At 44.9% G+C, this 16,280-nt stretch overlaps 1 protein-coding gene across 1 annotated transcript in view; it reads right to left on the bottom strand.

Annotated features, from left to right (window-relative positions):
• Positions 1 to 16,280, bottom strand: part of haus8 (HAUS augmin like complex subunit 8) — a 281,932-nt gene that overhangs the window by 25,872 nt on the left and 239,780 nt on the right. The window contains exons 4-7 of the mRNA XM_055658524.1: positions 9,213 to 9,237; positions 3,255 to 3,292; positions 2,015 to 2,079; positions 413 to 446 (exon numbers count right to left, since the gene is read on the bottom strand). Of these exons, the coding sequence (XP_055514499.1) occupies positions 413 to 446; positions 2,015 to 2,079; positions 3,255 to 3,292; positions 9,213 to 9,237 (162 nt within the window). The remainder of the gene's footprint in view (positions 1 to 412; positions 447 to 2,014; positions 2,080 to 3,254; positions 3,293 to 9,212; positions 9,238 to 16,280) is intronic.

Genomic DNA, 16,280 nt, shown 5'->3' with positions numbered 1-16,280 from the left:
TAAACAAGGTAAAGAGTACACCACTTGAATTAGCTGAATATAGCAAGAATCTTAAGGGTTAAATGAACAAAAAATCATGTTTTGGTGTAATCAATTTTGGCTACAAGTTCTAGATAAAGATTGATTGAAAGATACCGCATGGGAACAGGCTCGTCAGCCAGCTGGGTCCATGTGGACCATCAATCACCCATTCACACCAATTCTGTTATCCCACTTTTGCATCCACTTGCTGCATACCAAGGACAATTTTAAAGAGGCCAATTAATCTACAACCCACACATCTTTGGGATGCGGCAGGGATGCAGAATACCAGGAGGAAACCCATGTTGTCAGAGCTCTGAGCAGCTCATTAACTTAGAAAGATCTTTATCTGGATCCTTGGTCCAGTTATCCATTGGTTACAGCTACTTACGTTTTAATTCAGGTCCAGAACTTTGGTCATGAATCTATTAAATAAAGCAGCAAATTGAGATTAGCAACACCATGAAACAATTAACACAGAACATTCTAAAGTGGTGGCTGATTTGAGTTTAACTTGAACCCATTTCGCCAATACAGTCACGATTTGAGTCTGAAGAAGGGACTCGACCCGAAATATCACCCATTCCTTCTCTCCAGAGATGCTGCTTATCTCGCTGAGTTAGTCCAACATTTTGTGTCTAAAGTCACTATTTTCTCTTTACCAAATTTTTGACTTAATTTTGAGGTTCCTTCTTACACAGTTCCTCAGGTTGGAGGATGACTCGTTTTCACTCCAGTTCTATAGATTTCAAGATCACTGACGAGGCTAAAGCAGGACCTGCGGGCTATGCAATGGATAGGGTAAGAAGTGTCCAAAAGGGTGAGCGGTTGGATATTTGGAGCTTCGAGCTTCTTTTGCAATTTCAACTGGTCTTCTTGATGCTAGGATCCCAAAAGTAAGTTTCTCAGTGTCATCACAATTGCTCCCTCACTGCTAAGCTATAGGTAAGGGAGTCCCAGGTGTCACAAGGACAGGAATAGTCTATCCATCCCTTTGAGTCTTCTCCACCATTCATTAAGACTGTGGCTCATCATATACTCCAGCACCATTTTCAAGTACTATCCCCTTAAATGTGAATCATCTAAATATTCTGAAATCTATTAATCAATTGAGCAGAATGCCCAATACTTCAGAATAAAGATTCCAAAGATTTACCATCTGAGTGTATGAGTTTGGATACAGCGTGGGCATAGGCCCTGCACCCACCGTGTCTGCGACAACCAACGATCCCTGTACACTTGCTCTATCCTACACACTGGTGACAATTTACACACCACACACCGCACACACAAAAACCCACTACAAACTATACCCTCAACAGGACAATAAAATAAAAAAAGACAGACAGACTGCAGAGGCCGCTGCGACGTCGATTGCACCACCCACCTGAGTTAGCTATGCAAGCAAAAATTATTACTACTAACCATGCCTAAACATAGAGGCGCTGATTGGGACACAAAATACCTCATCATCAAACTTCAGCATCTCTAATAAAGGGAACTTGGTATCCAAAAAGAAGCTGCTAGGGTCCTTTTATCTCAAGAATCTTAATGGAACTAGTTTAGATGGGACATCCAAGTCAGCATGGCCGAGATGGACTCTGCGTGTATGACTACAACCTTCCAACAAATCATTGCCTTGGGGAAAATAATTTGAGTTAGCAAAACGAATACAATTCAAATGAATATAAATTATAAGACCTTGTGTGTCAGGTCTCATTGAAGCAATACAAGAAAAATCTGCTGAACTAGATTTAACTAATCTAGTTAAACTAATCTTTTAGCTTTAACTGATCTTTAGTTAATTATTTAAACTAATTTTAGTTAAGTTTAAACTAAAATTTTAAGTTGAAAATTGTTAAACTTAATTTTTAAGTTAAGTTATCTTTTACCCTATTTGGAACGGTTACAACATTCAAGTTGGTAAGCAATGCAAACCAAGGTTTTATATATATTCTCAGCAAGAATTTCTTCGGAAAGCAACATTTCTAACCTTATTGACTACTTTCTTTTTCATGGCTGCCGCTTCTCGAAATCGAGATGGTACAACACGGCCCCCTACAAGGAAATGCATTGGGTAAACAATTCACAAATGTAAATGCTACATACAGAACATAGAACAGCATAGCACAAAAACAGGCCCTTCAGCCCACATTATCTCTGCCGAACAGGATGCCAAGACCAACTCTTATCTGCCTGCACGTAATCCATATCCCTGTGCCCATCCAAAAGGATCTTAAATGTCACTTTTGTATTTTCCTTTAGCATCATCACCTGCAACGTGTTCCTAGCATTCACCACCCAGTGTAAAAAAATACTTGACCCACACATCTCCTTTAAACTCTGCCTCCCTTACCTAAACACTGTTTCTAGCATTTCATTTTTCTATTCTGGAGAAACAAAGTTCAACCATCTGCCCTATCTACGCCTCAATTTCATACACTTCTATCAGGCCTCCCTGCAACCTACAGCATTCCAGAGAAAACAATCCAAGTCTGTCCTAGCCCTGCAGCCAATAATCCCAAATACAAGCATTAGTCTGAAACAGATAGACTCAAGAGTACTGTACAGCTGCGATGGGTAGCACACAATTGAGCAGTAGTGAGTAAAGTCATGAAACCAAATGTTGCACTTAAGAACATAAGAAAACAGAAGGCATTGGTCACCAAGCCAGTCCCATCATTCTGAATGATCATAGTTTGATTCACACTAGCCACAGCTTCCCTTTTATGGCAGTACCCCAGAGTACTCAATTACTCAAATGCTAACATTTATCCACCTCCACCTTTAATATATTTAACAATGTGGCATCCAGTTCTCTCTGCAGCAGACAATTCCACAGGTTCACTGGTTGCAAAACTTCGGTTTTAAACACCTTGTCTTGTATCTATTTCCCCAGGTTCATTAATTTTCACCAGGAAAAAAAATCTTGACATCTATTTTAAAGATAGAAAAGTGCTGGAGTAACTCAACGGTTCAGGCAGCATCTGAAGGATCCCGACCCAAAACGTCACCTATCCTCTCTCCCCCACCACCCCAAGTAGCTGCCTGACCCGCTAAGTCACTCCAGCACTTTGTGTCTATCTAAACCAGCATCGGCAGTTCCATGTTTCAATATCTATCCTATCAAGTCTACTTACTCTCTAGTATATTTGAACCCATTCTTCCCCCTCCCCACCATCTACAATGCACAAATAAATTGGCCCAAACACTTAATTCCAACTTGCTCTCACCTTTCAACTTTTCACGAAATTCCTCCATTGAAGATGTTCTGGAAAAGAAAATAAGCCATTAAAGCCCAATTCAATGATTGAAAACGCTTCATAGATAAAATTGTAATTAAAATAATCAGCATGAAATGCAATGCACTGTACAATGAATTAAGCGCCACAGTATAAACGAAAAGTTATTATCTCAGAGCAATGAAAACATCCAGCCATAAGATTACATATTTTCTTCTTCCATACTTGGAATATGCCTGGTATGTATTTGGAATAGCATAGTACTAGATTAAAGTGACAAATATTGATTGTTTCACTATTAACAGCAGCCCCCAAGCAAGGTGGAAAAAAATTTATGCAGAGCCAAACACTTTTCCAATGGTATTTAAAGTCATACAATGGGACCACAACATCAGCAAATCAGTCAACATTTGAAAAATACCTTAAACATCAGAATGCAATATTAAAAATGTTACTTTCTGATCTCAGAAATCACAGGTAAAGACCACAAAATCCTTAACTATTTGGTTCATCTCGGGTATCTCCAGTAAACTCCATTGATAACCTTAGCAAGGAACTGAAGGGTCCCAACTTGAAACGTCACCTATCCATGATCTACAGAGATGCTGCCTGACCTGGGCGGCACTGTGGCGCAGCGATGGAGTTGCTGCCTTACAGCGCCATGGACCCAGGTTCGATCCTGACTATGGGTGCTTGTCTGTACAGAGACTGTACGTTCTCCCCGTGACCTGCATGGGTTTTCTCCAGGATCTTCAGTTTCCTCCTACAAAACGTACTGGTTTCACACTCCAGAGACGTACAGGTTAGTTAATTGGCCTGGTATAATTCTAAATTGTCCCTTGTGTTTGTAGGATAATGTCAGTGGGTGGGAATCGAAGGGCCTATTTCCACGCTGTATTTCTAAACTAAACCTTCTGAATTACTCCAGCACTGTCTTTTCTTACCAAGGAAACTACCCAGTCGGCACGTCCATGTCAGTTTACCAACTTTCCAACATCCAAGCTTTGATTTAAATTATAACATCCAATCAAGATTTATTAACAGTCTCATTTTTTCCCCTTTAGTTTGGTGTCAATTTGCTCTATTTACATTCTAGGTTAATGAAACATTTTGTTAAAGGAATTATGCAACTACTCGTTATGTTGACTAAGTACAACTAGGGCTTCTGTTCTGCCTTTACTACACAATTCAAAGGAGAACAAAATGTATTTGGCAGAAGTATACAAAAATCTACACTGTTGTTATTCCCAAAGGTAAATTCCAGTTCAAACCTACCATAGAATGAAACCTGGGCTTAACAAGGTCCTTTCACAGACAGAGTTTGCAATTAACTTGAGACAAAAGTCTGTTTGTTGGTCTGACCAGGGCAACCTGAAATGTGTTTGGGAATCTTAATTTAGTTTGGAATGGACTCAAGGTTGAATAGGATGATACAGTAACATTTAATGAATACATACACCACTGCTAGAATAGAAGGTAGACAAAAGTGCTGGAGAAACTCAGCGGGTGCAACAGCAGCTATGGAGCGAAGGAAATAGGCAACGCTTCAGGCCGAAACCCTTGGGGGAGGGAGAAAAGAAAACTGCACTTTCACTTGACGGCACAATACGAACACAAACATGAGAAACACGGAACTACACATGCTGTTTTACAAAAAAAGACAAAGTGCTAGAGTAACTCAGTGGGTCAGGCAGCATCTCTGGAGAACATGGATAGGTAACATTTGGAGTCGGAACCCTTCAGCCCGATTAACAATTGTCAGTTTAAGCAAAAGTTAACAATTATACCATAAAAACAATGGAGAGGCAAAGCAACATAAAAGTCCATGGGCAAAAATAGCCAGTACACGATGCAAAATGTAATCCAAAATGGATAGTGCAACATTGACTTTTATATCAAAGTGTTAGCACTGAAATGAGGAAGTGATGCTTCACAGATATGAAACTCCAATCTGATTGTATCGGGAGCACAGGGTTCAGTTTTGTTACCACACTGCCTTAAAATCAGCCTGAACAGGCATTCTGCATGTTGTTCAAGAAGGAACTGCAGATGCTGGAAAATCGAAGGTACACAAAAACGCTGGAGAAACTCAGCAGGTGCAGCAGCATCTATGGGAAGGAACTGAAGAAGGGTTTTGGCCCGAAATGTTACCTATTTCCTTCGCTCCATAGATGCTGCTGCAGCCGCTGAGTTTCTCCAGCATTTTTCTGTACCAGGCATTCTGCATGTTCACCAGCATAATGCTTGTTAGTACAGGTGCACAACCTTTTATCCGAAGATCCAAATAACGAAAAGCTCCGAATAGCGGACATTTTTTCAGTTCTTGAAGAAAGGTCCTTGAAGACGTTCACAGACGGCGGCCCACAGAGGTGACAACGGAACCTCCGGTCGGTCCTCGAAGAAAGGGGAACTAAATCCCCATTCATAAAAGAGGTGAGGGTATATTGCGCGGGGGGGTTAAATAATTGACAATCTGCTGCTGCCTGCCCGCTGAGTTAAAAAGTTCCCACGGTAGACTCACGATACACAGTGTATCGTGAGTCTTGCGTGGGAACGTTTTAACAGGCAGGCAGCAGCAGATTGTCGCTCCCTTCAGTTTCACCCCACCTACACCCCTCTGCTTCCCGGCCATGTGTGTGACCCCTTCCCTCCCCTCTCCAGTTCCCCGCCCATTGCACCGGCGCGGGGGCTTTGCACTGTCTTCACGTCGGCGATGCCAGCCAGCAGGTCAGTGCCAGTCACCGGAGACGTCAGGACCAACGGGACACCGTCCCCCAGGCCCACTGCAAGCACGGACATCCCAGAGACCCACAGCCAGCAGCAGCCCAGCCCCGTTCCAACTCCAGAGGAACACGCTTCCCGTAGGGACAGAAGCTGATGGTTTGCAAGGTACGTCTTGTTCTTGGGGTTGCAGATGAGGGGGAGCAGCTCGGGCTGTGACGTCTCCGGCCACCCCCCTGTACAGGAGCCGAGACTGGGAACTGTACCGCCCTTGCAGGTGAGCAGGAGAGTGGGGTTGTTTGCAATTGCAGAGGGAGGGGGCAAGGGCGGTACATTTCACAATCGCAGCTCCAGTCCAGGAGGGTGGCCGGAGACGTCAGGACCAACGGGACACCGACTGCAAGCACGGAGATCCCGGAGACTCACAGCCAGCAGTAACTCTAGCCCAGCCCCGTTCGAACTCCAGAGGAACCCGGGTTGCGGATGAGGGGGCGCAGCTCGGGCTGTGGGCGAACTGCCACTTGTCGCTGTAGCAGCCCATGGGGTAGTGGGTTCCTGTTGGTCTTGACGTCTCCGGCCACCCCCCTGGACAGGAGCTGAGACTGGGAACTGTACCGCCCTTGCCCCCTCCCTCTGCAACTGCAAACAACCCCACTCTCCTGCTCACCTGCAAGGGCGGTACAGTTCCCAGTCTCAGCTCCTGTACAGGGGGGTGGCCGAAGACGTCAGGACCACCAGAAGCCGCTCCCCGATGGGCCGCTACGGCGACAAGTGGCAGTTCGCCCACAGCCCGAGCTGCGCCCCCTCATCGGGACACCGACCCCCCAGGCCCACTGCAAGCACAGAGATCCCAGATCAGCAACTCCAGCCCAGCCCCGCTCCAACTCCAGAGGCAGTAGGGGCAGAAGCTGATGGTGTGCAAGGTACGTCTTGTTCTTGGGGTGGCGCAGCTCGGGCTGTGGGCGAACTGCCACTTGGCGCCATAGCGGCCCATCGGGGAGCAGATTCCTCTGGAGTTGGAGGGACAGAGAGACACAGTGGCTTTTGAGAATGGTGGGCAATCACTTCCAAAGTTCTGCCCACACAGTCAGTACACCTCTCCTATACTTGTCTCCCACACTAAGATCATCTCGCAGAGAATGATCCCAGCCTAACCCTCCCTATTCTCTCCTATTCTGCAAGAAAAAACTACATTGAAGACTCAAACTCGCGATCGAGTAACTGCCGGGATCGAGGCGCAAATTCGCGACCTTGCGGATATGAGCCGAACACTCTACCACTGAGCCAGCCGTTAAAATCTACGCTAAAAATCTTTCAATCCGAAAGCCGAAAAATTACGAATTACGAAAAGTGTCTGGTCCCAAGGCTTTCGGATAAAAGGTTGTGCACCTGTACTTGCATTCTCCAGAATGCAATATGGCTGAAAAGCAAATCATAGAACACAGAAAGATGCCGTTTCACTCCTCGTCCTTGCCAAACACAATTCAATAGAATTGCAAAACACCTTGCGGCTTCTTGAGCCGATCTTACAGCTACATTTATCACTGCTGAAAGGATGAAATATAATTGAGTTATCACACCTTTTTGAAAATGAGCAATATTTTGAAATTTGAAACCAGCCAAGTACAAAATGTAACAGGAGACCGTTTTACACAAGATTCCAAATTCTACATATGGCTGGAGTAACTCTGAGGGTCAAGCAACATCTCTGGAGGACATAGATAGATGACGCATCAAGTCTTTTGGGGAAGGCAAAGCCTGGCATGTGATAGGTGGATATATGTTGGAGGAGGGTTAGGGTGGTGGTGTGATTGGCAGATAGAGAGAGAAGAGGTTCAAAATGTAAAGCCAGAGGGAGAGATATAGGTGGATGGAGAGGAGGGGGAGAGGAAGAGGAGCAGGTGGGTTAATGGGAGAAAAGGGTGCACACTGAGGCGGGGTGGTTACCTAAAATTGGAGCATTTAAAATGATCTATTCTTTAAAAGCTTAAACTGCACTAATTAGCTCAACCTGTGAGAAATTAGTTTGAGTGGAACAGAAACTATAAAAGCTGGAGAGTGACAAAAGTTATAGATGGTGACAATGAAATGCAAACCCTGACCAATAACAAGGTTAGCCACAGTTGGATATATTTATATCTTACTGATACACTGAAGGACAGTGAAGGACAGAAGAGTGTGGCCAAAGAGCTCTGTCGAAATAATTGGACATTGCTTCATACCAGTTGAATATTCAGCATTTGCGTTGGATTTTTTTTTTTTTTAAAAAGGTTTTATTCACGTGTTACATTAACTCACTGCTCAATAAGGATAAAATTTACGATCATTTGAAAGACTGATTTATGAAATTGTTTTCCTACTTAGACCTGTCGTAAAATATACCAGTTAGGAATACCATTCTGGCTGTGGTTTCAAAGGACTGCAGGAGCAGTAAAACAAAGCCAAGTGCAAATTCAAGAAGTATGCACAGGGGAATCTATGTTTCATTAAATCATTTATAGTCAATGTAAAACAAAAATAAAGAGCTGCAAATTTCCAACTATTTTCCCCATATATGAAAGTAATGGAATAGTTGGAAATATTATTGTGCACCACATCTTTGTAATGTTTAACATAAAATTAAAGCATTTACCATTTCATTGAATCATTGAATAAGTATAGCATAGTAGACCATCATGCTGGCTCCAACACTCTACCAGAGCAACTAGTTGCACCCCACAATCCGAAAGTTCCTTCCTCTACAGCCTTGCAAACTTTTCTACATCATTTATCCAATTCCCTCTTAGCCATAAATGGCACCTCCACATCTGCATGCAGTGCATTCCAGATTCTAACTAAAGTTCAAGGAGATTGCTAAATTGCAGTCATCTCTGTATTTAAATTTTCCAAAAAATCATCCCATTGGAATCTCAAATTAATTTGCACCCTCAAATTCAAATTCAAACACTAAATTCACTAAAGAGGAAATTATCCTCCTAGTCAGTTCCTCAGGACAGATGATTTAATTTTGCATGGCCGATTGTTGAGACCAAATGGGAGAATCAGACTCTTCCACAGGTGGCACAGGCGATGCCCAATTGGCCAACCACGTGTAGTTTGTGAGGTACATTGTTTCTGCCACTTAATCAAGGGCTCTGTACACTCCCAATGGAGGGATTGCCTCAACATCCATTTTAAGCAGTAGCCAGTCGTACATTCGACAAAATCTAGAGCACTTTCAATACTTACAGATTTGATCCACTTTCTCCTTTTACTGCAAAACAATTGAAATAAAATTACTGCACTGCATTCCACTGCTGAGAATCATTAAATTTCAACTTACAAAGATTGCATCAGTATCCACAGTGAAATGTGACATGCAGACAAAACTAAAAGAAATGTCACATTTTAAAATCCAACTTCTTCAATTACATAGGATTTAGACCATAAAAGCCTACTATCCACAAAACAAATTTTAATAATCTCTTGATGAAATACAGATAGAAAGCTCAGCATTAGAAAGGAACTGCTTTGAAACGCTGGACCAGATGCATGGCTTTACCAAGCATGATGCGATTAGAACAATCATTTTTCCCCTACTGACCCTCATGACTCCTTGCCCACATTTCTTATTTTAATTGAAAGAATGTTCACAATACAGACACTGATTTAGTGTTCACCATCACCGAGCTCCAGAAATAATGAAGGTTATATTGTTAATAAATATGTATATATAAATAAATAGCTGGCTGGGTAGATCAGAAAACAACTTGGTACTGATTGAAAAGATTCAGTGTCCTTGAACTGAAGAATATCACAAAACAAATACTACTGTTAAAAATGTTTGATGCTGCAATTCTTTTCTGGCATTTATTCATAAATGTATTGAATTCAATTTCACAGCTTCCCATGATTGGGTTTGAATGCAATTGCTACAATGCTAGTTAGTTCTACAAATCAATAATGCACCGAGACAAGACTGCCAAACAAGCAAAACATTTTTGGAATTCTGTAGATTCGAAGTTTCTCATTGTTTATCCAGCAAAGGCAGGGTGGGAACACTATTCAAAGCTTTACCATTAGTGTAAATAGGATATAATAAGGGAAAAAAATGAAACCTTTTTTTTAATTTTTTAAATGTTACTTTATTACGAGGGAAACAATGCTCAATATTTTGGGCTCCATCTATAACACCAGTTCAAACTTTGCTCAAGGGTCAGGATATTTTCCAGAAAATAAGAGCATTAAAAGTCTAAAAAGAATCACAAAAGTTCCTCTTGGTTAGATGCAGACCGTTCTATCTGCCCAGAGTTTACCTCCACTGTTGTGACTGCAGCCTATATCCTTCCTGATGCTAATGCCAAGCTTGCAATGAAAGAGCTGTATACTGCCATTAGCAAACAACACTCACAACCCCGAGGCAGCCTTCATTGTTGCTGTGACTTCAATCATTCCAACCTGAAGACTGTACTCCCCAAATTCCACCAACATGTCTCCTTCACCACTAGAGTAGACAAGACACTGGACAAAGTCTACACTAACATGGCTGAAGCTTACAAAGCCATCCCCCTCCCCACCTTGGTCAGTCTGATCACCTCTCATTGTTCCTGCTCCCCAAGTACTCCCCACTCATCAGACGGGTTAAACCTACTGTGAGGACAGTTAAAGTCTGGTCAGAGGAAGTGGACTCCACACTTCAGCAGTGTTTTGGAAACACTGATTGGAAGGCGTTTGCAGCCCAGGCCACCCTTGACTCCCACACGGACATTGATTCCTACACATCCTTGGTTCTGGACTTTATAAACTCCACCATCAATAGTGTCACCTCCCTCAAACTGGTGACCATAGTCCAGAATCAGAAGCCATGGATGAACAGCGAGGTCAGGCTACTGCTGAAAGCACGGGACACCGCTTTCAGGTCAGGCGATGCTCGAGCCTACAGTTCATCCAGGGCTAACCTGAAGAGAGGCATCAAGAAAGCCAAGCACAGCCATAAGCTCAGAATTGAGGAGCACTTCAACAACTCCGACCCCCGACGCATGTGGCATGGCATCCAGGCCATCACAGACTATAGACCTACCAACACCACCCCCACATCCAGCAACGCCTCCTTCCTTGAGGAGCTTAACCACTTCTAAGGCCGCTTCGACAGGGACAATCTAGACAGCCATCAAAGCTGTGCTCCCTGCTGATCACCAACCCCTCACACTCACCCCCTACGACGTGTACGTGGCACTGAGTAGGACTAATGCACGTAAGGCTGCTGGCCCTGACGGCATCCCCGGGCGCGTCCTCAGGGCCTGTGATGCGCAGCTGACAGACGTCTGGACTGACATCTTCAACCCGTCACTTGCCCAAACAGTTGTCCCCACGTGCCTTAAAACCACTTCCATCGTGCCAGTGCCAAAACACTCCACTACGGCAAGCCTCAACGACTTCCGCCCAGTTGCACTTACTCCCATCATCACCAAGTGCTTCGAGAGGCTGGTCCTGGCACACCTCAAAGGCTGCCTACCCCCCACATTGGATCCCTATCAGTTTGCCTACCGCAAGAACAGGAGTACGGAGGATGCCATCTCAACGACACTTCACTCCGCCCTCTCCCACCTCGACAACAGACACTTACGTAAGAATGCTGTTCATCGATTACAGCTCAGATTCAACACCATTATACCCTCCAAACTGATCACCAAACTCGGTAACCTGGGCATCGACCCCTCCCTCTGCAACTGGATACTGGACTTTCTAACCAACAGACCCCAGTCTGTTAGGTTAGACAAGCACACCTCTTCAACCCTCACACCAGCATTCCACAGGGCTGGGTGCTGAGCCCCCTCTACTCCAACTTCACCTATGACTGCACATGGTACTAACACCATCATCAACTATACAGGTGATACAACGGTGATTGGCTTCATCAGCAACAACGACGAGTCGGCCTATAGGGAGGAGGTCCAGCTCCTAGCAGCATGGTGCGCTGACAACAACCTGGCCCTTAACTCCAAGAAGACCAAGGAGCTCATTGTAGACTTCAGGAAGTCTAGGGGCGGCACGCACCCCCATCCACATCAACGGGACGGAGGTGGAACGCGTTTCCAGCTTCAGGTTCCGGGGGGTCAACATCTCCGATGACCTCTCTTGGACCCACAATACCTCAACTCTGGTCAAGAAGGCTCACCAGCTTCTCTTCTTCCCGAGGAGACTGAAAAAGATCCATCTGTCTCCTCAGATTCTGGTGAACTTCTATTGCTGCACCATCGAGAGCATCCTTACCAACTGTATCACACTATGGTATGGCAACTGCTCTGTCTCCAACCGGAAAGCACTGCAGAGGGTGGTGAAAATTGCCCAACGCATCACTGGTTCCTCGCTCCCCTCCATTGAGTCTGTCCAAAGCAAGCGTTGTCTGCGAAGGGCGCTCAGCATCGCCAAGGACTGCTCTCACCCCAACCATGGACTGCTTACCCTCCTACCATCCGGGAGGCGCTACAGGTCTCTCCGTTGCCGGACCAGCAGGTCCAGGAACAGCTTCTTCCCTGCGGCTGTCACACTACTCAACAATGTACCTCGGTGACAGCCAATCACCCCCCACCCCGGACACTCCTCCCACAGGAAAAGCACTATGTCTGTATGCATGCAAATAGAATATGATATCAATAAATAAATCTATGTCGCTCTTCCAGGGAGATGCTAACTGCATTTCGTTGTCTGTACTGTACACTGACAATGACAATTAAAGTTGAATCTGATATGGAAAAAAAAAATTGTTAAGTACGATCTGATTGAGTGAAAAGATACTGATAACGTATGAAGTTTTTTTAATTTTATTTTTTATTTTTTTTATAAACATGCTATCCAGTCAGCAAAAAGTTTATACATGATTACAATAAATCTATTAACAAAAGATAAACTATCACCTCAACACAACATGGCATGGTCCAAAGCCCCATGATTTAGTTAACGTTCATCAATGGTTTTAAAAGCAATAAAAATAAATATATTTTCAAGCGGCATGCTTTGCATTATAAACTGAACGGTTATGTCCCTCATCACCCCCAACTGATTTACTCCAGCCATGGGGTATTACGTACTGAGAGAATTCCTCAAGTTTACAACGGCAACTGTTTTTTCCACCATTAAATATGAAAAAGAATGACATTTCCACACAGTCAGCAACTTTTCTCAAGTTAGCAGCTGAATGATCCATTGATGCTGGTATCCATAGCTTGCTGAAGTTGTAAATCAGAGCTGCTGCTGCAGATTTACTATGTTATTGTAGCTGTTAGTGGAACAAATGAATTGCATGCATTCGACTGATAACATGGGTAATTCCAACCCCAGGATGAAAAAATAAAATGTAGGTAGATTACATTTCAGATCTTAACTTTAGAAACATCAGTGGCGTGACTGGGTGGGCCGCAGCTTTGCAGCTCCAGCAACCCAGGTTCAACCCTCACTCCACAGCTGTTCATATGCAATTTGCATATTCTCCCTCTGTCCATATGGATTTCCATTGGGTTCTCCAGTTTCATCATACATGCAGTGACATGCAAATCGATAGACTAATTAGTCAGTATGAATTGCTCCTTATTTGTAGGCAAATGTTAGAATCGGAAGGGAACTGGTTGACATGTGCGGGGAATAATAGGATTAGTGTAGGGAGGTGCTCGATGGTCAGTGTGGATTCAGGGAAAACACTGACAACTTATCAGCTAATCTTCACATGGAAAACAAGCTACTATTATCAAACTCATTACACAGGATCCCACCCACCCCCTGCACAAATCTTTCCAACTTCTGCCATCAGGCCGCTGATATAAAGTCCCCCTATCCAAGAAAAACATCCACAAAAACTAATTCATACCCATTGCCATAAACAGCTTAAATAAAAAATGAACAATGGACAAATTAACCCTGACGCATTGTCACTTTACACGTATCCACAACTTATCTTGTCTATTTTTACAGTTTTTAATCTTTATATTTGCTTTTAAGATCGATACACACTGTGTGTGCTCGCAGAAATCTGTGTTGTATGACTGCTTATCAGTACATTATCCTGTCTGTATGTTGAGCCATGTCAAAGATTTTCTGTTACGACAGACAATAAAGTTTTCTGAATCTGAATCTGAAACAAATCAGCAACAGAAACTTTGGTTACATTTTTTTTGCCGTCATACTCAAAGATAGATAGATAGATATAATTTATTGCCACACAACCAGGGTCGGTGGAAATTCGGGTTGTCAGCAGCAGTACAATAATAAAGAACACACAACCACAATAAAACTGTAACACAAACATCCACCACAGCATTCATCACTGTGGTGGAAGACACAAAATTTGGCCAGTCCTCCTCCATTTTCCCCCCGTGGACAGGACCAGAGTCCAGTCAGTCCAGGATCGGCTCTTCCTCGCTGGAGACAGCGGCTATAAGATGGTGTAGGCCAATCGGTTGAGATTTAAAGACTCCACCGCAGCCAGAAGCACCATAGACTGCAGGGCCGGTGGTCGAAGCTCCCCTCCAGGGGTGACGGTGAGTCCATGCCGGACCCGCGGTAGAAGTTCGCCGCGGGCCGGCAGTGATGGCTTCTTCTTCCCCCGCACCAGCTGGAACTCTGCAGACCGCGGCTTCAGGCTGCCGGCAGCCCCGGGCCAGCGAAACGGAGCGCTCCCCTCCGGCGAGGGCTCACCCGCTCCACAACGAGACTCCACGCTGCGCCCGCCGCTGAAGCCCCGGGCGTGTCTCCGGGAAAGGCCGCGCCGATCCTTGATGTTAGGCCACGGGGGCAGCGACCTGAAAAAACTCGCCTCTCCATGGAGAAGGCGACCGAAGCGGTTTCCCCCTTCCCCCCCCCCCCCCCCACACAAAACACACGAAGGAACATTAAATACATACTTTAAAACATACTAAAAAATAAAAGTTGAAAAAACTGACGCGCTGCTGACATGGCTGCTGTCCAATAAAGTGTCCAATAAAGTCCAACTATGTCCCTGGCAGAGAGTAACCAATAATGATTTTCAGGCAATAGTGAAGACTAGCCACCAGCCACATAGCAAGAATATATCTATAATTAAATAGAATTAAAAGTCTCATCTTGACCACTTCCTGTCTGCGCTATACATTGATTTTAGAAAAAGCTCTACCATATATCGCTATGATTTTTGGCCATCTTACTCAGTCCTCCTCCGCTGAGGCAGCCCTGTGGATTTTTCCAATCAATTAAAAATAAATACGTTATGAGTGTTAAAAAAATCTTGAGATCAGCTGATTGACAGGCGAGGTAATCAATCACCATGACGCCCCTTCCGGGCTGGGGGGGGGGGGGGGGGGGGGGGGGGGCAGGGCTATAAAATCCCGGATGCCTGGACACGAGTCAGTCGCTCTGGAAAATGGCGAGGGAGAGACAACAACTGTGATTCTAAGCTGCGAATCAACTGAACCGCGAGTCTGCAATGTACTTGCAATAAATGATTTGTTAGCCCTTAATGACAATGTAATGAGTTGTTTGGCAATTTGGTGGCCTGCACTCTGCCCGAAATGCTGTGAAACAGAATTTGGTTCTGCCTGAAATGGAATTTCAAGGAATAGCCATGAGTGAACTGCTAGCCCACCAGCCCCGAGTGACTGAGCTGCCAGCCCACCAGGCCCGAGTGACTGAGCTGCCAGCCCAAATATCCATTCGGCCCACAATGTCCATACTAGCCCTCTGGAAACCAGTCCCTTCGGCCCATAACATCCATACTAGCGCTCCAGAAAACACCCCCCGCCCTACCCCCTCCACCAATATTTGAATTGGAGGAGAGGAGGAATATTGCATTGGGGGACCAGCCCTCCGATGTGAACATGGGACCCAACAGGTCTCACTTAATCTAATAGTATAGGGAGGTTGCACGGAAGGTCATAAGGTCAAAGGGAATGACGCACGGAGTCGCTCAATGCCAAAATTACTACTGCTCACTGACTTGCGAAAGAGCAGCGTATCGGTGGATCGAGGGAAAGTCCCGGCCCACGACCGCTCGGGGCTGGAGGACGACTGAGCTGTCTGAACCAGAGCACCAAGGTGTAAGCAGCCGAAGGAGTAGATCCCTCAGGACAGCCCCCACTCTTGTCCCGGGGTCAGCGCTGTCTGGCCACGGTCGCCCTCTGCGGCCACACTGTCATGTGCTGCGGGTCGGCAGCGCCCACACATGGGGCCGGATGGAGCGAGGCCGCGGTTCTGGGCAACGGACACACAGGGCCATAAACCCAGCAATGACCCCGTCAGCTGCAGCAGAGTTGGGGACAGTCTGGTCCCTCCGCCCACCCAGTCACTGAC

Source organism: Leucoraja erinacea, chromosome 29 (genome assembly GCF_028641065.1).
Source record: "Leucoraja erinacea ecotype New England chromosome 29, Leri_hhj_1, whole genome shotgun sequence".
NCBI lineage: Eukaryota > Metazoa > Chordata > Chondrichthyes > Rajiformes > Rajidae > Leucoraja > Leucoraja erinaceus.
The sequence above is the reverse complement of the archived record's forward strand: the minus strand, read 5'-3'. Positions and strand labels throughout refer to the sequence as shown.